Source organism: Salvelinus sp. IW2-2015, linkage group LG14 (assembly GCF_002910315.2).
Source record: "Salvelinus sp. IW2-2015 linkage group LG14, ASM291031v2, whole genome shotgun sequence".
NCBI classification, from domain to species: Eukaryota; Metazoa; Chordata; class Actinopteri; order Salmoniformes; family Salmonidae; genus Salvelinus; species Salvelinus sp. IW2-2015.
Genome location: NC_036854.1, coordinates 8,899,884 through 8,921,739, shown reverse-complemented (window position 1 = coordinate 8,921,739; position 21,856 = coordinate 8,899,884). Strand labels below are relative to the sequence as shown.

The 21,856-nt window shown below is 43.4% G+C and overlaps 1 protein-coding gene across 1 annotated transcript in view; it reads left to right on the top strand.

Moving 5' to 3' along the window:
- Positions 1–21,856, top strand: part of syne1a (spectrin repeat containing, nuclear envelope 1a) — a 183,201-nt gene that overhangs the window by 156,003 nt on the left and 5,342 nt on the right. The window contains 16 exon segments of the mRNA XM_070446763.1: positions 6,208–6,370; positions 6,693–6,880; positions 7,632–7,782; positions 8,530–8,564; positions 8,566–8,594; positions 8,597–8,626; positions 8,629–8,708; positions 9,829–9,966; positions 10,464–10,655; positions 10,803–11,124; positions 17,668–17,736; positions 18,561–18,706; positions 18,829–18,955; positions 19,060–19,271; positions 21,471–21,525; positions 21,528–21,676. Of these exon segments, the coding sequence (XP_070302864.1) occupies positions 6,208–6,370; positions 6,693–6,880; positions 7,632–7,782; positions 8,530–8,564; positions 8,566–8,594; positions 8,597–8,626; positions 8,629–8,708; positions 9,829–9,966; positions 10,464–10,655; positions 10,803–11,124; positions 17,668–17,736; positions 18,561–18,706; positions 18,829–18,955; positions 19,060–19,271; positions 21,471–21,525; positions 21,528–21,676 (2,086 nt within the window).

Sequence of the window (21,856 nt, the reverse complement as noted above, 5' to 3'; positions counted from 1 at the left end):
AAATAATGGCGCAGTACAACAGTGGTGTGCAGAATGGCTTCTCGGAACGCACAACTCGTCTGTCCTTGTCACGGATGGGCTATTGCAGCAGACGACCACACCCAGTTCCACTCCTATCAACTAAAAACAAGAAGAAGCGGCTCCAGTGGGCCATTCTACTTCGACCAACACTGGACATTTGAGGAGTGGAAAAATATTGTCTTGTCCGACGAATCCCGATTACTGTTGCGTCATGCAGATGGCAGAGTCAGGATTTGGCGTAAACAGCATGACTCCATGGCCCCATCCTGCCTGGTGTCAACAGTACAGGCTGGTGGTGTTGGTGTAACGATGTGGGGAATGTTTTCCTGGCACACGTTAGGTCCCTTGATACCAAATGAGCAACGTTTCCATGCCCCGAAGAATTCAGCCGCTTCTAAAGGCAAAGGGGGGTCCGACCCAGTACTAGATGGGTGTATCTAATAAACTGGCCACTGAGTGTATATGAAATAATTAAATAAGATGATTTTAAAATAAAAAGTTGTAAATCATTATCCAAAATCAGTGAATGCCATTGGTGTTTTAATATGAGGGTTTCAGTAAATATCAAAAAGAGTGGTGGTGATGATGATGAGGATGATGCTGTGCGCATCTATAGGTCATGTGGATGTGTTGTGTCTGTGCAGCTTGGGTGGGGAAGTGATATGATGTTCTGTAAATTCACAGCAATTCGCTTCCTCCTAGTGGAGAAGTCTTGAGTGAGAGGACGCCTGTGAGTCACATGACTAGAATAGCTGTGACTAGCCTGTTGGTCTTGGTGTCAGGACAACAGGGAGGTAAAAAGAAAGAGAGCAAAAGAGCTCTCATGCCTTCCTCTTCTCTCCCCTCTTCCTCCCCCTTTCCCCTTCCTCTTGCTGAGCCAACTGTTCCCCTCTCTCTTTCCCTCCCTCTATCTTCCTCCGGCTGTTGCCCTCTGAGAATGGAATGGAGGGAGGAGGGGAGAGGGCGGGGGGCAGTGAGTGACCTCAGAGACAGCTGCAGACTTGTTCTATTCTGTCCGTCCCTTTTTCAACAAGGAAAACTGAAAGCAGAGTCAGTTTCTCACAAGTAGTTTCTCAGAAGTATAAGAAAACCTTAAACATACTTTCATTTTGTCTCAACTTGTGGAGTTTTTCATCAGTTGGAGAAAGTATTTCGTAGTTTTGCTTGAAAAGGGAAGGAACTTTTCCCATTCCAGGAGTTCTCACAGAAACACTTGAACTTTTATCTCCTGTGCACACTGGCTCCGTGCACGCCTGCTGTGTGACATTCCATCCGTCTGCCTGCTCTGCGGCACATGGCTCTGACTGTAAGTCCTCTTTTAGCAACAGCAGCACTTGTCACTCTCAGGCACACACACACACACACATGCCGTTTGGGCTGTCTTTTTTTAATACCTTTGAGAGCAGTTGACAAGTAACACTAGTGCCCCCCCCCCCCCCCCCCCTGTTAACCCCCCTCTCCCGCCACTACAGGGGGTAAACTAGCTAGACTATAGAAAGTCCCATTCGGAACACCCAGAAGAAAGAGAAGGGAGTTTAAAACCATAGCTAGCTCCATAACGTTACTGTTTATTGACGTTAGCTTTGAGTTTGGACATTCCTGCCCCCATGGTTCTGGACTTGGGGACTGATAACATGGCAGGATGCCCAAGCGAAGACTCAGAGGATCTGCCGGAATGTGACTGCGATATCAACAGGCAGGCTTATCTTTGAGAATTGTGCTGGAATTGTTTTGTCTTGGAAAATTACACTGGGGTTGTTTGGAATCTGGCTTGCATGTTTGTTTGCGCTATTGGGCAGTTAATTAATCAAATAACTGGTTTTGGATAATAGTGTAAGAAGTTGTCTGCTGTCGGCTGGATACTGGAGAACTACAGTATTGCAGAGCTTTGTGTACTAGCAGAGTGTGGGAGGAGTAGGCTAGCTGTTGTTGACTGTTATAGACGTTGAGACATTTCTCTCTGTGTTGATGAATAGACTGTTGTTTTTCTGCTCTCTAAAAGGTCACTGAGGGGACCAAAAACTCTTTCAATGTCAAACGTTCTTTTCTGTCATCATCAGTGGGTAACAACAAGAGAGAAGCATGAGATAGCTTAGTGACTTTTACTCAGTTCAAAACATACTGTAGCTGCTTAGGGTGAGAAGCATAAACAGTACATCAATGCTATATTCTTTTCACCTTGAGCAAATATTTGGCGATTTAGAATATTAGTGATATTGATTGTAATCAGTGTGGGCGGTAACATTATGTAATCAGATTACTTTCACATTGGGTAATATTATTACAGTTACTTTGTCAAATAACGCAATACTTTCAGAATCACATCACTACCGGACGCGTTTCCATGATCCGATCTCGACTTGCTTCCTCATTTAGTTCTGAGCAAGCTGGGAAAGGCTGTTTGGACAAATGTCATGACAGCTGCTTTCCATAGAAATGTATAGAGGGCGCAGCTCTGATCTTTGCCATTGATCGCTTCTGTGATAGAAAAGCCCATAGAGGTCTTTCCCGTCTAGTGGCAAGTGTGCACTCTATACATCTCTATGGTTCTGTGTAGCCTACATGCAGTTTATATCCAGAATTGGCAGCTCCAGAGAATGATTTTAAATTAAAAGATAGGAAATCTGTACAGATTTTTGGCTTACAGTATATGTGGCTAATTAAGCAACACATACGATAGCGCAGTACTTGTATACTAGCACAGGACAGCAGCGCCACAGATGAAACGAGAAACTAGTTATCAAACCTGAGTTAGTAAGTAGCCTTTCTTTGGTAGACATCATATGGCTTGCCTTGCTCCTTCCGACAGATTTTGAGTTTTTTTGTCATGAAAGTAATATACTGACTAGCAGTGGTTGGCTTAGGCAAGAGCTCACCGGAGCTGAGTACTGGCACCTCAAATTTCTACTGCTTGAGCTCCTGCACATCTTATAGAATATTAGCTCAAAAGTATTGTGGAGCTCCTGCACCTAAACTATTTGGGTGCCTGCAAAATGAGTACCGGCACCTATTTCAGTCGAAGTCAAACACTGATAACTAGTAAGATAACATATTACTTTCCACACAAAGTAATATTGTACAGTAACGCATCAAGTAACTAATCCCAACACTGATTATAATATTGTTAATATACAGAGCATGTATCAATGTTGGGAACCACTAAACTATGTCACCACGGCCTGTTCACACACTATCATCCAGAAGGCGAGATCAATACAGGTGCATCAAAGATGGGACCGAGAGACTGAAAAACAGCTTTTATCTCAAGGCCATCTGACTGTTAAATAGCCATCACTAGCCGGCTTCCACCTAGTACCCTGCCCTGAACTTAGTCACTGCCACTAGCCGGCTACCACCCGGTTACCAGTGGAGTAAAGTACTTATGTAAAAATACTTTAAGTAGCGCTTAAGTAGTTTTTTTGGGTATCTGTACTTTACTTTACTATTTATATTTTTTACAACTTTTGGTCACATTAATAATGTTTACATACTGTTTTACTAATTTCATATATATATGTTAATTCGGAAAGAATTCAGACCCCTCCATATTTTGTTACGTTACAGCCTTATTCTAAAATTGATTAAATTGTTTTTTCCCCTCATCCATCGACATACAATACCCATAATGACAAAGCAAAAACAGGTTTTTAGAAATTTTAGCAAATKTATAAAAAATAAATAACTGAAATATCACATTTACATAAGTATTCAGACCCTTTACTCAGTACATTGTTGAAGCACCTTTGGCAACGTTTACAGCCTCAAGTCTTGGGTATGACGCTACAAGCTTGGCACACCTGTATTTGGGGAGTTTCTCCCATTCTTCTCTGCAGATCCTCTCAAGCTCTGTCAGGTTGGAGGGGGAGGGTCGCTGCACAGCTATTTTCAGGTCTCTCCAGAGATGTTTGATTGGGTTCAAGTTGGGGCTCTGGCTGGGCCACTAAAGGGCATTCAGAGACTTGTTCCGAAGCTACTCCTCCGTTGTCTTGGCTGTGTGCTTAGTGTCATTGTTCTGTTGGAAGGTGAACCTTCACCCCAGCCTGAGGTCCTGAGTGCTCTGGAGCAGGTTTTCATCAAGGATCTCTCTGTACTTTGCTCCGTTCATCTTTCCCTCGATCCTGACTAGTCTCCCAGTCCCTGCTGCTGAAAAACATCCGCTCAGCATGATGCTGCCACCGCCATGCTTCACCATAAGGATGGTGCCTGGTTTCCTCCAGACGTGACGCTTGGCATCCAAGCCAAAGAGTTCCATCTTGGTTTCATCAGACCAGAGAATCTTGTTTCTCATGGTCTGAGATTCCTTTTGGTGCCTTTTGGTAAACTCCAAGTGGGCTGTCATGTGCCTTTTACTGAGGAGTGGCTTCCATCTGGCCACTCTACCATAAAGGCCTGATTGGTGGAGTGTTGCAGAGATGGTTGTCCTTCTGGAAGGTTCTCCCATCGCCACAGAGGAACTCTGGAGCTCTGTCAGTGGGACCATTGGGTTCTTGGTCACCTCCCTCACCAAGGCCCTTCTCGCCCGATTGCTCAGTTTGGCCGGGCAGCCAGCTCTACGAAGAGTCTTGGTGGTTCCAAACTTCTTCTATCTAAGAATGATGTAGGCCACTGTGTTCTTGGGGACCTTCAATGCTGCAGACATTTTTTGGTACACTTCCCCAGATCTGTGCCTCGACACAATCCTGTCTCGGAGCTTTACGGACAATTCCTTTTACCTCATGGCTTGGTTTTTGCTCTGACATGCACTGTAAACGGTGGGACCTTATATAGACAGGTGTGTGCCTTTCCAAATAATGGCCAATCAATTGAATTTACCAAAGGTGGACTCCAATCAAGTTGTAGAAACATCTTAAGGATTATCAATGGAAACAGGATGCAACTGAGCTCAATTTCAAGTCTCATAGCAGAGTCTGAATACTTATCTAAATAAGGTATTTCTGTTTAAAAATATATATCCATTTGCAAAAATGTCAAAAAAACTGTTTTTCGCTTTGTCATTACGGGTATTGTGTGTAGATTGATGAGGATTTTTTTTTATTTTAGCAATTTTAAACAAGGCTGTAACGTAACAAAATGTGGAAAAAGGGAATGGGTCTGAATACTTTCCGAATGCACTGTATGTACTGTGTTCTACTGTATTCTAGTCAATGCCGCTCTGACATTGCTCTTCATAATATTTATGTATTTCTTAATTCCTTTCTTTTACTTTTAGATTTGTGTGTACAAGCATTTTGCTACACCCACAATACATCTGCTAAATATGTGTATCCGACAAATCAAATTTGATTTGATTGATGCGAGTACCCTGGCATGATGACATTCTGATGAGGCAGTCCATTTATAGATCAGAGTACTCATGGGCTATACACAGCTGAGGTAATAATGCCATATCGTCTGCCCCTATAGACCGGTCTGTGATACAGCCTCCTGTACAGTCACAGTCACAGTGGTATAGGGTGTCTAAAGTAACACAGGCCTGCTAAAATTGTCCAACGGGTAACAACTTATTTACTTTAATTAGTGGATCCAGTACAGAATGGCTCCTGCCTGCATTCAATACTAGTATTTCTGGTGTGACAGGGAGGGACGATGTGAGAGAGCTGCATAACTTTGAAGGGTGTAGTAGTGTGAATGTGAATACTTGACTCTGCTCCTTTGGCAGTTTATAATGGGCTTATTTAAAATCAGAGGACATTCTTTCCATTTCTCACAATCTCCATAAACGTTTTACATATTTAGATTGTAATGCATCACACATCCAAAATGGATCCCAGACAGATGTTATGTGCGGTTACAATAGGAGTTTAATATTCACAAAAATCTGTCTTGTAAACAAATCCCTAAACCCTTCTGACCTCAGGATATCATCTTCCCCTCCTGCAGCCCTCTCGGTTGCAGACATGTTGGTTATGGTTTGTTGTGGTACTGGGCCCCCCCTCTCTACCTCTCATTCCTACTGGAGGACTAGTGATAATGAGGGAGCTGAGTGATATTGTGTTGTTACGGTTGCTTCTTGGTTGTTGAGTTGTTGTTGTGGTTTTTTAGTGGTTATGGTCGATATCTTCAGTGATTGTATGACTACATACAGTAGGTAAAGTTTCTCTCTGAGAATGAAGTAGTAGAATGAATTTGTGGTAGTATTTCGTTTGTTTGTATGGAGGGTGTAACATGACTGAATCTCTCTCTCAGGGTGAAGAAGTTGAGGGAGACGCTGGTTGCGGTGCAGCAGCTGGATAAGAACATGTGCAGTCTGCGCTCCTGGCTCGCCCACATCGAGACAGAGCTGACCAGACCTCTCGTCTACGACACCTGTGACGCGCAGGAGATACAGAGGAAACTCAACCAGCAGCAGGTAGGAGGAACACACACTCGCTCTGTTTGTCTGGGAAAGAGACAGACAGGCAGGCAAGGCTAGCTACATGATCAGATCATGTGGGTTGATTTATTTCCTAAAGTACGTGGTAAACATCTGAACAACTGGTGATGATGGAACAGGGTAGAAAGTCATCGCCCAAGTGATGTCTTTATGGTATTTCAAGACAGTGTTTTTTTCTCACCCACTGTTTCTGTTCCTGTCCTCACCCCTCCAATTCTACCCACTCTTCATCCCTTGACCTTTCGCCACCCATCCTCATCTTTCTTCTCTCTCTTCCTTCCCCTTTCCCCACCTCCAGGACATTCAGCGGGACATAGAGAAGCACAGTACAGGCGTGGCGTCTGTGTTGAACCTGTGTGAGGTGTTGCTACATGACTGTGACGCCTGTTCTACGGAGACAGAGTGTGACTCCATCCAGCAGGCCACCAGGGGCCTGGACCGACGCTGGAGGAACATCTGTGCCATGTCCATGGAAAGGAGGCTCAAGTGGGTCCTATACACATACAGTACAGTACACATACACACACGCACATGCCTGCACACACACACACACACACACACACACACACACACACACACACACACACACACACACACACACACACACACACACACACACACTGTTCGTATGATATGTGTAGGAAATCTATTTTCTCCTCTTGCAAACCTCCAGTGTGTCAGAATCTTCTGTAATTTTGGTAATTAACAGGTTATCTATTGCAATCTATGGTAACTTTGGTAGTTTATACTTGAATACATTATTTGAAATGCTTTCGTAAATAGTAGTCATTTTTTATATATGTGTCCATATCTAGGAAATAGGCCATATGGTTAAAGAGAAAATTGCCTATTGACATAGTAAAATATATAAAAGAGTAAAAAATATAGCCCTCATATTAAACACCAATGGTATTCACTAAGTTGATCTTTTATTTTAAGGATAATGTTTTACAACTTTGTCATTCTATATTTTATTTTAAAATAATCTCTATTAGATTTGTTAAGTATATTTTACATGTGATAAGGCCACATAGAGGGCCAGAGATAATTACAGATACCTGTGATCATCTGAAGTACCCAAAAAGGCACTAGATGTAATATGATAAAATTACATATATTCCTTGAAAGTTACCAAAATTCTGGTAGTTTACTGGTAAACTTCAAACGTTTCCAGGAGTATACCCTCCCCTTGCAACCCTAAGTGTATTTCATACGTCACTCTCTCGTCTTCTTGTAGGATTGAGGAGACGTGGAGGCTGTGGCAGAAGTTTCTGGATGACTTCTCTCGGTTTGAGGAGTGGCTGAAGACCTCAGAGAGGACGGCTGCTCTTCCCAACTCCTCTGGAGTTCTATACACCATCGCAAAGGAGGAGCTCAAGAAGTTTGAGGTACAGGTTAGAGAGCGGTTTGGGTCCTGAGTGTACACGGTAGAGAGGGTTGAAGTTTGAGGTACCAGTTAGAGGAGCGGTTGAGTTAGAGTACAGGTTCCCGAGAGAAGCGGTTGTGCGGCGGGAGAGAAAAAAGGAGGAAAGGAGGTGCGAAGAGTGTTAAAGTAAGTTGTAGAAGGACGAGGGTTAGAAGCAGACGCACCGAGAATAGGAAGTAAGAAATGAGAGAGCAGGTGGTGTACAGGTGCAAAGTGAGGACGGGCCGGGAGGGGGGGGGGCAATATGGGGTAAGAGTGGAGAGTAGTGCAGAGTAAGAGAACGGGCCCGGAATCTACTCAGATTACTGGAATTCTGTGTTTTGCGCTGTGCCATCACATTCATGGACTTATATGGTTCTGGCTGCAGGAATTCGGGCGAGGTGGGCGAGAACCACGCGTCCCGCGACAAGCAAAACACCCCGCAGCCACAGGCAGCCCGGGCTGCGTGGAGGTGCGCGCGGGTATCTGGCTCGCTAAGTAAAAATACCGATTCCGGTGACAGTATGTCTAAACGCGGAGGGCCATGGGGTAATCGTGTGGCAGCTAGGCAGTCCCAGGATACCACAGGCTTACTTTGAAACCGTTGTTGGGTCAAATAATCAACCAATTACACATACTGAGACCACCAACCTACATTTACTTTGTATTTTATTTTGTATGTTGTACAGTATTTGTATAAAATTTCATTCTGATCTGTGTGTTGTCCTAGGCCTTCCAGAGGCAGGTCCAGGAGTTTCTGACCAGCTGAGCTGATCAATAAGCAGTACCGCCGACTGGCAGAGAGAACCGCACAGACTCCTCCTGCCGCCTCGAGAAATGGTGCATGATGGGAACCGGCGCTGGGACAACCTGCAGAAGAGGGTTGCCTCCATCCTGCGCAGGCTCAAGGTAAATGTAAATGTATGCTGGGAAATGTTTATGTCATAACATATGTTATGAAACATGGTGATGATATAGCAGAGCCTGGTCAGGTCAAGATTTATCACATAATTTGTTGTGAAGATAAAGAGTAGAAACTCAAAAAATACTTAGTTTCACTCTGATCACTGTTTAATCTATATTAAACAGCCCTACAACACTGTTTTAATCTAGTTATTAAACAGACCTATAACACTGTTTTATTAGTTATTAAACAAACCTCATAAACACTGTTTTAATGTAGTTATTAAACAGACCTATAACACTGTTTTAATGTAGTTATTAAACAGACCTATAACACTTGTTAATTAAATCTAGATTCATAAACAGCCCTAAACACTGTTTTAATCTAGTAGTTAAACAGACCTATAACACTGTTTAATCTAGTATTAATAAACAGACCTAATAACACTGTTTTAATCTAGTTATTAAACAGACCCTATAACACCTGTTTTAATCTAGTTATTAAACAGACCACTATAACACTGTTTTAATCTAGTTATTAAACAGACATATAACACTGTTTTAATCTAGTTATTTAAACAGACCTATATACACCTGTTTTAATCTAGTTATAAACAGACCGCTATAACACTTGTTTAATCTTAGTTATTAAACAGCCCTACAACACTGTTTTAATCTAGTTAATTAAACAGACCTATAAACACTGTTTTAATCTAGTTATTAAACAGAACCTAAACACTGTTTTAATCTAGTTATTAAACAAGCCCTACACACACTGTTTTAAGTCTAGTTATAAACAAGACCTATAGACACATCCGTTTTTAAGTCTTAGTTATTAAACTAGCTCCCCGTAACAAGACTGAATTGTGATCCAGTCTAGCGTTACATTTAGAAATCATCACCTTACACCATACTGTTCTCCCTCAATCTACGTTATTACATACAGCACTAAACAGAACCGTTTTAATCTAGTTATTAAACAGACCTATAACACTGTTTTAATCTAGTTATTAAACAGCCCTACAACACTGTTTTAGTTTAGTTATTAAACAGCCCTACAACACCGTTTTAGTCTAGTTATTAAACAGCCCTATAACACTGTTTCCCTCTCTGTGTGTTCTCTCAGCACTTTATTGGTCAGAGGGAGGAGTTTGAGACAGCTAGAGACAGCATCCTGGTGTGGCTCACTGAGATGGACCTGCAGCTCACCAACATAGAACACTTCTCAGAGTGTGATGTCCAGGCCAAGATCAAACAGCTAAGGGTAAGAACCAGTGGAGGCTGCAGAGGGGAGGACGGATCATAATAATGGTAGGAACGGAGCAAATGGAATGGCATCAAACACATGGAAACCATGTATTTGAGACCATTCCACTGATTCCACTCCAGTCATTACCACGAGCCCGTCCTCCCCAATTAAGGTGCCACCAACCTCCTGTGATAAGAACAGTGTGTCCCGAGTGTGCGTGCATGCATATGTGCGTGCATTCAAGTACGTGTGTGTGAATTTGAATGCTATATTTTCAACGTTTTTTGAGTTTGAATGAACTCTCTATGACGGCTTGGCAATTTAACTATCTGACTTGGTATCATCCTGTGCTGTATGTAACTAGTATCCTCCCATGACGGATTTAACTGGCATAACAAATAGAGATAAAAAGCATGTCCCCTAACATTACTTGATCGAAGTGCCCCACCTTGAAAACACATACTGAAACGTCTAACCCCTGACCTTTGCCCTCTGTGTGTGTGTGTGTTCAGGCGTTCCAGCAGGAGATCTCTCTGAACACAGGGCAGATTGAGCTGGTGTTCAGGCAGGGGGAGGCCCTGATAGAGAAGAGTGAGCCTCTGGATGGTGCTGTTCTAGAGGAGGAACTGGAGGAGCTACAGAGGTACTGGCAGGAGGTGTTTGGACGTGTCGACAGATACTACAAGAAGCTGACACGCCTGCCTGTGAGTAATGTCTTCTACTTACAGAACACACACATACACTACAAGAAGATATGGGCCATTTGCCAATATGATATAACTATCAAAACCTCGTACACACACCTAGCACGCGCATACAAACACACTCACTCCACCTCTCCTTCCCTTCAGCTTGCCGATGATGAACTAGACTGTTCTGACCGAGATCTGGACATGGACGAGTCGGCTGATCTCTCTGACCTGCAGTGGGGTGACTCCTCTCTCCCCTGCCCCTCCAGTCGCCCCACCTCGGGCTCTGTCCTCCCCCCACAGGCGGACCGCTCGGGCCGGGACACCCCAGCCAGCATGGACTCTATCCCACTGGAGTGGGACCACGACTACGACCTGAGCCGGGGGCTGGAGAGTGCTGGAGGGCGGGGTCTGGGGTCAGACAGGGGCAGAGGACAGGAGCAGGAGGAGGAGTACCTCAGGTCGGCTGCCGCTGTGTTGTCAGGTTAGTATAATACTACTACAGACTGCCGCTGTGTTGTCCAGGTTTTAGTATAATAACTCTCAGACTGCGCTGTGTTGTCAAGGTTAGTATAATACTAACTACAGACTGCCGCTGTGTTTGTCAGGTTAGTATAATACTACTACAGACTGCCGCTGTGTTTGTCAGGTTAGTATAATACTACTACAGACTGCCGCTGTGTTGTCAGGTTAGTATTAATACTACTACAGACTGCCGCTGTGTTGTCAGGTTAGTATAAATACTAACTACAGACTGCCGCTGTGTTGTCAGGTTAGTATAAATTACTACAGACTGCGCTGTGTTGTCAGTTAGTATAATACTACTACAGACTGCCGCTGTGTTGTCAGGTTAGTATAATACTACTTACAGACTGCGCTGTGTTGTCAGGTTAGTATAATACTTCTACAGGACTGCCGCTGTGTTGTCAGGTTAGTAATATACTTCTACAGACTGCCGCTGTGTTGTCAGGTTAGTATAATACTATACAGACTGCGCTGTGTTGTCAGGTTAGTATAATACTATACAGACTGCCGCTGTGGTTGTCAGGTTAGTATAATACTACTACAGACTGCCGCTGTGTTGTCAGGTTAGTATAATACTACTACAGAGTGACGCTGTGTTTGTCAGGTTAGTATAATACTACTACAGACTGCCGCGTGTTGTCAGGTTAGTATAATACTACTACAGACTGCCGCTGTGTTGTCACGTTAGTATATACTACTACAGACTGCCGCTGTGTTGTCACGTTAGTATAATACTACTACAGACTGCGCTGTGTTGTCAGTTAGTATATAAACTAAGACTGCTGCTGTGTTGTCAGGTTGTATAATACTACAGACTGCCGCTGTGTGGTCACGTTAGTATAATACTACTACAGACTGCCGGTGTTGTCAGGTTAGTATAATACTAACTACAGACTGCCGCTGTGTTGTCAGTTAGTATAATACAACAAGACTGCCGTGTGTTGTCACGTTAGTATAATACTACTACAGACTGCCGCTGTGTTGTCAGGTTGTATAATACTACTACAGACTGCCGCTTGTTGTCAGGTTAGTATAATACTACTACAGACTGCCGCTGTGTTGTCAGGTTAGTAATAATACTACTACAGACTGCCGCTGTGTTGTCAGTTTAGTATAATACTACTACAGACTGCCGCTGTGTTGTCAGTTTAGTATAATACTCTACAGACTGCCGCTGTGTTGTCAGTTAGTATAATACTACTACAGACTGCCGCTGTGTTGTCACGTTAGTATAATACTACTACAGACTGCCGCTGTGTTGTCAGGTTAGTATAAACAACTACAGACTGCCACTGTGTTGTCAGGTTAGTATATACTACTACAGACTGCCGCTGTGTTGTCACGTAGTATAATACTACTACAGACTGCCGCTATGTTGTCAGGTTAGTAAATACAACTACAGACTGCGCTGTGTTGTCAGGTTAGTATAATACTACTACAGACTGCCGCTGTGTTGTCACGTTAGTATAATAATTACTACAGACTGCCGCTGTGTTTGTCAGTTAGTATAATACTACTAAGACTGCGCTGTGTTGTCAGTTAGTATAATACTATACAGACTGCGCTGTGTTGTCAGGTTAGTATAATACTACTACAGACTGCCGCTGTGTTGTCAGGTTAGTATAATACACTACAGACTGCGCTGTGTTGTCACGTTAGTATAATACTACTACAGACTGCCGCTGTGTTGTCAGGTTAGTATAATACTACTACAGACTGCCGCTGTGTTGTCAGGTTAGTATAATAACTACTACAGACTGCGCTATGTTGTCAGGTTAGTATATACTACTACAGACTGCCGCTGTGTTGTCAGGTTAGTATAATACTACTACAGACTGCTGCTGTGTTGTAGGTTAGTATAATACACTACAGACTGCCGTTGTTGGTCACGTTAGTATAATACACTACAGACTGCCGCTGTGTTGTCAGGTTAGTATAATACACTACAGACTGCTGCTGTGTTGTCAGGTTAGTATAATACAACTACAGACTGCCGCTGTGTTGTCAGTTAGTATAATACTACTTACAGACTGCGCCTGTGTTGTCAGGTTAGTATAATACAACTACAGACTGCCGCTGTGTTGTCACGTTAGTATAATATTACTACAGACTGCCGCTGTGTTGTCAGGTTAGTATAATACAACTATAGACTGCCGCTGTGTTGTCACGTTAGTATAATAACTACAGAACTGCCGCTGTGTTGTCAGTTAGTATAACTACTAGATGCTGCTGTGTTGTCAGGTTAGTATAATACAACTACAGACTGCGCTGTGTTGTCACGTTAGTATAATACTACTACAGACTGCTGCTGTGTTGTCAGGTTAGTATAATACAACTACAGACTGCCGCTGTGTTGTCACGTTAGTATAATACAACTACAGACTGCCGCTGTGTTGTCAGGTTAGTATAATACTACTAAGACTGCGCTGTGTTGTCAGTTAGTATAAATACAACTACAGACTGCCGCTGTGTTGTCACGTTAGTATAATACTACTAAAGACTGCGCTGTGTTGTCAGGTTAGATAATACTACTACAGACTGCCGCTGTGTTGTCACGTTAGTATAATACTACTACAGACTGCCGCTGTGTTGTCACGTTAGTATAATACTACTACAGACTGCGCTATGTTGTCAGGTTAGTATAATACAACTACAGACTGCCACTGTGTTGTCAGGTTAGTATAATCTACTACGACTGCCGCTGTGTTGTCAGTTAGTATATATACTACTACAGACTGCCGCTATGTTTGTCAGGTTAGTATAATACAACTACAGACTGCCGCTGTGTTGCAGGTTAGTATAATACTACTACAGACTGCCGCTGTGTTGTCACGTTAGTATAATACTACTACAGACTGCGCTGTGTTGTACGTTAGTATAATACTACTAACAGACTGCCGCTGTGTTGTCAGGTTAGTATAACAACTACAGTGCGCTGTGTTTGTCACGTTAGTATAATACTACTACAGACTGCCGCTGTGTTGTCAGTTAGTATAATACACTACAGACTGCCGCTGTGTTGTCACGTTAGTATAATACTACTACAGACTGCGCTGTGTTTGTCAGGTTAGTATAATCATCTTCAGACTGCCGCTGTGTTGTCACGTTTTATGGTATAATACTACTACAGACTGCCGCTGTGTTGTCAGGTTAGTATAATACTACTACAGACTGCTGCTGTGTTGTCAGGTTAGTATAATACAACTACAGACTGCCGCTGGTTGTCAGTTTAGTATAATACTACTACAGACTGCCGCTGTGTTGTCAGGTTAGTATAATATACTACAGACTGCTGCTGTGTTGTCAGGTTAGTATAATACAACTACAGACTGCCGCTGTGTTGTCACGTTAGTATAATACTACTACAGACTGCGCTGTGTTTCAGTTTAGTATAATACACTACAGACTGCCGCTGTGTTGTCACGTTAGTATAATACTACTACAGACTGCCGCTGTGTTGTCAGGTTAGTATAATACAACTACAGATGCCGCTGTGTTGTCACGTTAGTATAATACACTACAGACTGCCGCTGTGGTTGTCACGTTAGTATAATACTACTACAGACTGCTGCTGTGTTGTCACGTTGTATATATACACTACAGACTGCCGCTGTGTGTCAGTTAGTATAAATACTACTACAGACTGCTGCTGTGTTGTCAGGTTAGTATAATACAACTACAGACTGCGCTGTGTTGTCAGTTAGTATAATACAACTACAGACTGCGCTTGTTGTCAGGTTAGTATAATACTACTACAGACTGCTGCTGTGTTGTCAGTTAGTATAATACAACTACAGACTGCCGCTGTGTTGTCACGTTAGTATAATACTACTAACAGACTGCCGCTGTGTTGTCAGGTTAGTATAATACTACTACAGACTGCCGCTGTGTTGTCAGTTAGTATAATACTACTACAGACTGCCGCTGTGTTGTCACGTTAGTATAATACTACTACAGACTGCCGCTTGTTGTCAGGTTAGTATAATACTAACTACAGACTGCCACTGTGTTGTCAGGTTAGTATATATACTACTACAGACTGCCGCTGTGTTGTCACTTAGTATAATACTACTACAGACTGCCGCTATGTTGTCAGTTAGTATAATACAACTACAGACTGCCGCTGTGTTGTCAGGTTAGTATAATACTACTACAGACTGCCGCTGTGTTGTCACGTTAGTATAATACTACTACAGACTGCCGCTGTGTTGTCACGTTAGTATAAATACTACTACAGACTGCCGCTGTGTTGTCACGTTAGTATAATACTACTACAGACTGCCGCTGTGTTGTCAGGTTAGTATAATACTACTACAGACTGCCGCTGTGTTGTCAGGTTAGTATAATACACTACAGACTGCCGCTGTGTTGTCAGGTTAGTATAATACTACTACATGACGCCGCTGTGTTTCAGTTAGTATAATACACTACAGACTGCCGCTGTGTTGTCAGGTTAGTATAATACTACTACAGACTGCCGCTATGTTGTCAGGTTAGTATAATACTAACTACAGACTGCCGCTGTGTTGTCAGTTAGTATAATACTACTACAGACTGCTGCTGTGTTGTCAGGTTAGTATATACAACTACAGACTGCCGCTGTGTTGTCACATAGTATAATACTACTACAGACTGCCGCTGTGTTGTCAGTGTAGTAATAATACTACTACACGACTGCTGCTGTGTTGTCAGGTTAGTAAATATACAACTACAGACTGCCGCTGTGTTGTCACGTTAGTATAATACTACTACAGACTGCTGCTGTGTGTCAGGTTAGTAATACAACTACAGACTGCCGCTGTTTGTCACGTTAGTATAATACTACTACAGACTGCCGCTGTGTTGTCAGGTTAGTAAATAATACAACTACAGACTGCCGCTGTGTTGTCACGTTAGTATAATACAACTACAGACTGCCGCTGTGTTGCACGTTAGTATAATACTACTACAGACTGCTGCTGTTGTCACGTTAGTATAATACAACTACAGACTGCCGCTGTGTTGTCACGTTAGTATAATACTACACAGACTGCTGCTGTGTTGTCAGGTTAGTATAATACAACTACAGACTGCCGCTGTGTTGTCACGTTAGTATTACAACTACAGACTGCCGCTATGTTGTCAGTTAGTATAATACTACTACAGACTGCTGCTGTGTTGTCAGTTAGTATAATACAACTACAGACTGCCGCTGTTTGTCACGTTAGTATAATACTACTACAGACTGCCGCTGTGTTGTCAGGTTAGTATAATACTACTACAGACTGCCGCTGTGTTGTCAGGTTAGTATAATACTACTACAGACTGCCGCTATGTTGTCAGGTTAGTATATACTACTACAGACTGCCGCTTGTTGTCAGTTAGTATAATACTACTACAGACTGCTGCTGTGTTGCAGTTAGTATAATACAACTACAGACTGCCGCTGTGTTGTCACGTTAGTATAATACTACTACAGACTGCCGCTGTGTTGTCAGGTTAGTATAAACTACTAAAGACTGCTGCTGTGTTGTCAGTTAGTATAATACACTACAGACTGCCGCTGTGTTGTCACGTTAGTATAATACTACTACAGACTGCTGCTGTGTTTGCAGGTAGTATAATACAACTACAGACTGCCGCTGTGTTGTCACGTTAGTATAATACTACTACAGCTGCCGCTGTGTTGTCAGGTTAGTATAATACAACTAAAGACTGCCGCTGTGTTGTCACGTTAGTATAATAACAACTACAGACTGCCGCTGTGTTGTCACGTTAGTATAATACTACTACAGACTGCTGCTGTGTTTGTCAGTTAGTATAATACAACTACAGACTGCCGCTGTGTTGTCACGTTAGTATAATACAACTAACAGACTGCCGCTATGTTGTCAGGTAGTATAATACTACTACAGACTGCTGCGTTTGTTGTCAGGTAGTATAATACAACTACAGACTGCCGCTGTGTTGTCACGTTAGTATAATACTACTACAGACTGCCGCTATGTTGTCAGTTAGTATAATACTACTACAGACTGCCGCTGTGTTGTCACGTTAGTATAATAACTACTACAGACTGCCACTATGTTGTCAGGTTAGTATAATCTACACAGACTGCTGCTGTGTTGTCAGGTTAGTATAATACTACTACAGACTGCTGCTGTGTTGTCAGGTTAGTATAATACTACTACAGACTGCTGCTGGAGATGGACAGATCAATACTTTATTGATAAGTGTTTTATGGATGTCCAAGGGGAATTCACTGTTATACAAACAACAAAAATAATAACAATGATATACTGCAAGAAGTTCTCCCATCAAAGTGATCGTTTACTTAGGATATTTGTAGCATTTAAAAAGCCCATGCATCTACACCAGCATTAAATAGATTACCAGTACTCAAACATGTGAAATTAAGAGTAATAGGATGAAAAAAAAGCATACAATTAAACCTATACACACTACATACTTGTCCAATGTCCCTTGTTCTAATTGTGAGGACTGTGCATATCTCTCTTTGCAGATGTAGTTATACCAGAAAGCCCAGAGGCCTATATAAAACTGACAGAGAGCACACTGAGATCCTCCTCTGGTAGGCAACTAGCCACACTAGCATGCTAACGTGCTTAAGCACAAATGCCATATCATTTACCATAGCATGCTAACGTGCTTAAGCACAAATGCCATATCATTTACCATAGCATGCTAACGTGCTTAAGCACAAATACCATATCATTTACCATAGCATGCTACTAAAGTATGATGAGCAAACAAGGCATATGTGTAATTTATCATCGCATGTCAATAACATATCACAAAACTAAATATACTAACATGCCCGTTCAACTGCGGTAAATTAACATAGTATGCATCATTCACCATTGTTGAATGCACCATCATCATTCAAGAATGTATACACCATATAGGAATGTATACACCGTATAAGAATGTATACACCGTATAAGAATGTATATACCGTATAAGAATGTATACACCGTATAAGAATGTATACACCGTATAAGAATGTATACACCGTATAGGAATGTATACACCGTATAAGAATGTATACACCGTATAAGAATGTATACACCATATAAGAATGTATACAGCGTATAAGAATGTATACACAATAGCATGCTAAAGCACTTTTCCATTCACCTTTGTTGGTATCACATCACGCAACTGATCATATAAACCACCTACTTTTCCTTCTTTGTTTGCAGTTTTTCAACAAAGGAATTGCACTGACTAACATTTAACATTGCTTGTTTTTTCCATTATGAGCATGTTCTCCAGGTGGACCAGTCTGCCAGTATCCACCACTACTGTTTGTCAAAATGAAATTGTAGACTGGCCAAAAACAAACCCCCAGAGAATTATCTCTCCTAATTGGCTGACCCCCTCCTGACCCCACAGGTGAGCCAGGTCAGCTGGAGGTCCACCTGAGACTGTTGGACCAGGCTGTGGACTCTGGCCGCTACTCTGTCCAGCAGGGAGAGGCGGCTGCCTGCAGTGGCCAGGCCAGYACCAGCCCTGAGCTGGACTCAACTTACATGGGCTATGTGAGGGCTTTCTCTCGTAGAAAATCTCCTAGTAATAGTATGGCTAAAACTGTCAGAAATATACAGAAAAACCCAAATGTCATGTCGTAGCATGATAAGACTATGTTCCCTGTCTGTTGTAGATGCGTCTGATGGGAGAGTGTCGGGGCAGTATAGATGCAGTGAAGAGGGCTGGAGGACAGCTGACTGAGGAGGATGATGACATGCCAGGACTCACCAACCCCACCAGCACAGACAGCCAGAGTACAGGTTGGTGATACACACACAAACACACATACACACACTCTCTCTCGCTTATTATAATCAATAATGAGGGATGAGTCAACTGAAACTGTGTTACTTCTCTCCCCAAGGTGTGATTGAGCGCTGGGAGCTGAACCAGGCTCAGTCTCTGAGGGACAAACACAGACAGAAGCAGAACCTGCAGCAGTGTCACCATCTGATCTCAGACCTGCAGACCATGAGGGCATGGCTGTGCGAGGCAGAGGCAGAGCTGGGACAGCTACGGGTGCTAGACCTCAGCACAGACATACACACCATCCAACAGAGGATCGGGAAGCTCAAGGTGTGTGTGCGTGTGCATGTGTGTGTGCATCTTATGTATACCATTTGCATCTATGTGCCACATGATACCCATGGACTCTATGATTTCCCATGCCCATGTGCAGTGTAATCACGAGCCTGCTGGTCTAGTGCCCAGGCAGAGACCTATATAGTACAAACACATCGCCCCAGCTGCTGTAGTCTGTTACACATTAGACCAGCTGCTGCAGTCTGTAACACATCAGACCAGCTGCTGTATTCTGTTACACATCACACAGCCCAGCTGCTGCAGTCTGTAACACATCAGACCAGCTGCTGTAGTCTGTAACACGACAGCCCCCCCCCCCCCCAGCTGCTGAAGTCTGGTAACACATTCAGACCAGCTGCTGTAGTCCCTGTTACACATCAGACAGCCCAGCTGCTGTAGTCTGTTACACATCACACAGCCCAGCTGCTGTAGTCTGTACACATCACACAGCCCAGTCCCTGCTATCTAGCTACGTAGACCTGCTGCTTAGTCTGTAACACATCAGACCAGCTGCTGTAGTCTGTAAACACATCAGACCAGCTGCTGTAGTCTGAAACACATCAGACCAGCTGCTGTAGACTGTAAAACATGACACAGACCAGCTGCTGTAGTCTGTAACACATCAGAAAGGCCAGCTGCTGTAGTCTGTAACAAATCAGAAAGGCCAGCTGCGTAGTCTGTTACACATCAGACAGCCAGCTGCTGTAGTCTGTAAAACATGACACAGACCAGCTGCTGTAGTCTGTAACACATCAGACAGCTGCTGTAGTCTGTTACACTCAGACAGCTGCTGTAGTCTGTAAAACATAACACAGACCAGCTGCTGTAGTCTGTAACACATCAGACCAGCTGCTGTAGTCTGTAACACATCACACAGCCCAGCTGATATAGTCTGTAACACATCACACAGACCAGCTGCTGTAGTCTGTAAACACATCACACAGCCCAGCTGCTGTAGTCTGTAACACATCAGACAGCCACAGCTGCTGTAGTCTGTAACACACACACAGGCCAGCTGATGTATCTGTAACACATCAGACAGCCCGCTGCTGTAGTCTGTAACACATCACACAGGCCAGCTGATGTTTAGTCTGTAACACATCACACAGACCAGCTGCTGTAGTCTGTAACACATCACACAGCCAGCCAGCTGCTGTTGTCTGTAACACATCACACAGCACAGCTGATGTAGTCTGTAACACATCACACAGGCCAGCTGTAGTCTGTAACACATCCCACAGCCCAGCTGCTGTAGTCTGTAACACATCCCACAGCCCAGCTGATGTAGTCTGTAAACACATCACACAGCCCAGCTGATGTAGTCGTAACACATCACACAGCCCAGCTGATGTAGTCTGTAACACATCACACAGGCCAGCTGCTGTAGTCTGTAACACATCACACAGCCCAGCTGATGTAGTCTGTAACACATCACACAGGCCAGCTGCTGTAGTCTGTAACACATCACGATAAGCCCAGCTGCTGTAGTCTGTAACACATCACACCAGCCCAGCTGCTGTGTCTGTAACACATCACACAGCCCAGCTGATGTAGTCGTAACACATCACACAGCCCAGCTGCTGTAGTCTGTAACACATCACACAGCCCAGCTGATGTAGTCTGTAACACATCACACAGCCCAGCTGCTGTAGTCTGTAACACATCACACAGCCCAGCTGATGTTGTCTGTAAACATCACACAGCCCAGCTGCTGTTGTCTGTAAACACATCACACAGCCCAGCTGCTGTTGTCTGTAACACATCACACAGCCCAGCTGCTGTTGTCTGTAACACATCACACAGCCCAGCTGCTGTAATCTGCAGCACATCAGACAGGGATGTCAACAGACTAAAAAATAGCCAGGCCGATCTGAACCCTGGTGGGTCCACTAACCTACACCTAGCTTACTGACACCTACTGTTAGTGCTCCTGTACTAGCTCTGCTCTGTCATCACCAAGCCTATTTATAACTACTGTAAACCAGTACTGGGTCAGTCTACCTACAGTACTCCCCCCTTTATTCTTATTATATTTATTATACATTATACTGATAGTGTTACACATAGTGTATATAACACGTGGTAAACATTCCCATACGGTCCAACACGTAACATAACAATAACACAAATACTTACAAACAAACAGCCAAACAAACACACACAGTCACTCATTTATCCTCTCCACTCTTCCAGGAGCTGCAGAAGGCCATGGACGGCCACAAGTCCCAGGTCCTGTCAATCAACCTGAGCACGCTGACTTCCTCCAATCAGATCCCGACTCAGAGGAGGCGTGGGAGCTGAGGGACGGGCTGAAGGAGATGAACTCACGCTGGGATTGGCTGGGCTCATCGCTGGAGGACTGGAGGGCAGAGCTACAGAGGGCCCTGATGCAGTGTCAGGTACAACAAACACTTACATGTAAACGTACACAGTCATAACACACACACATAAAAGGAATCTGTGTTATTCTGTCTGTTAATCATCTGTCATTTCACCCCCCGTCTCTCTACTCTCCTTCTCCGGTTAAACTATCCTCTCTCCTCTCTCCTCTCTCTCTCCATCCTCATCACTCTTCCCTC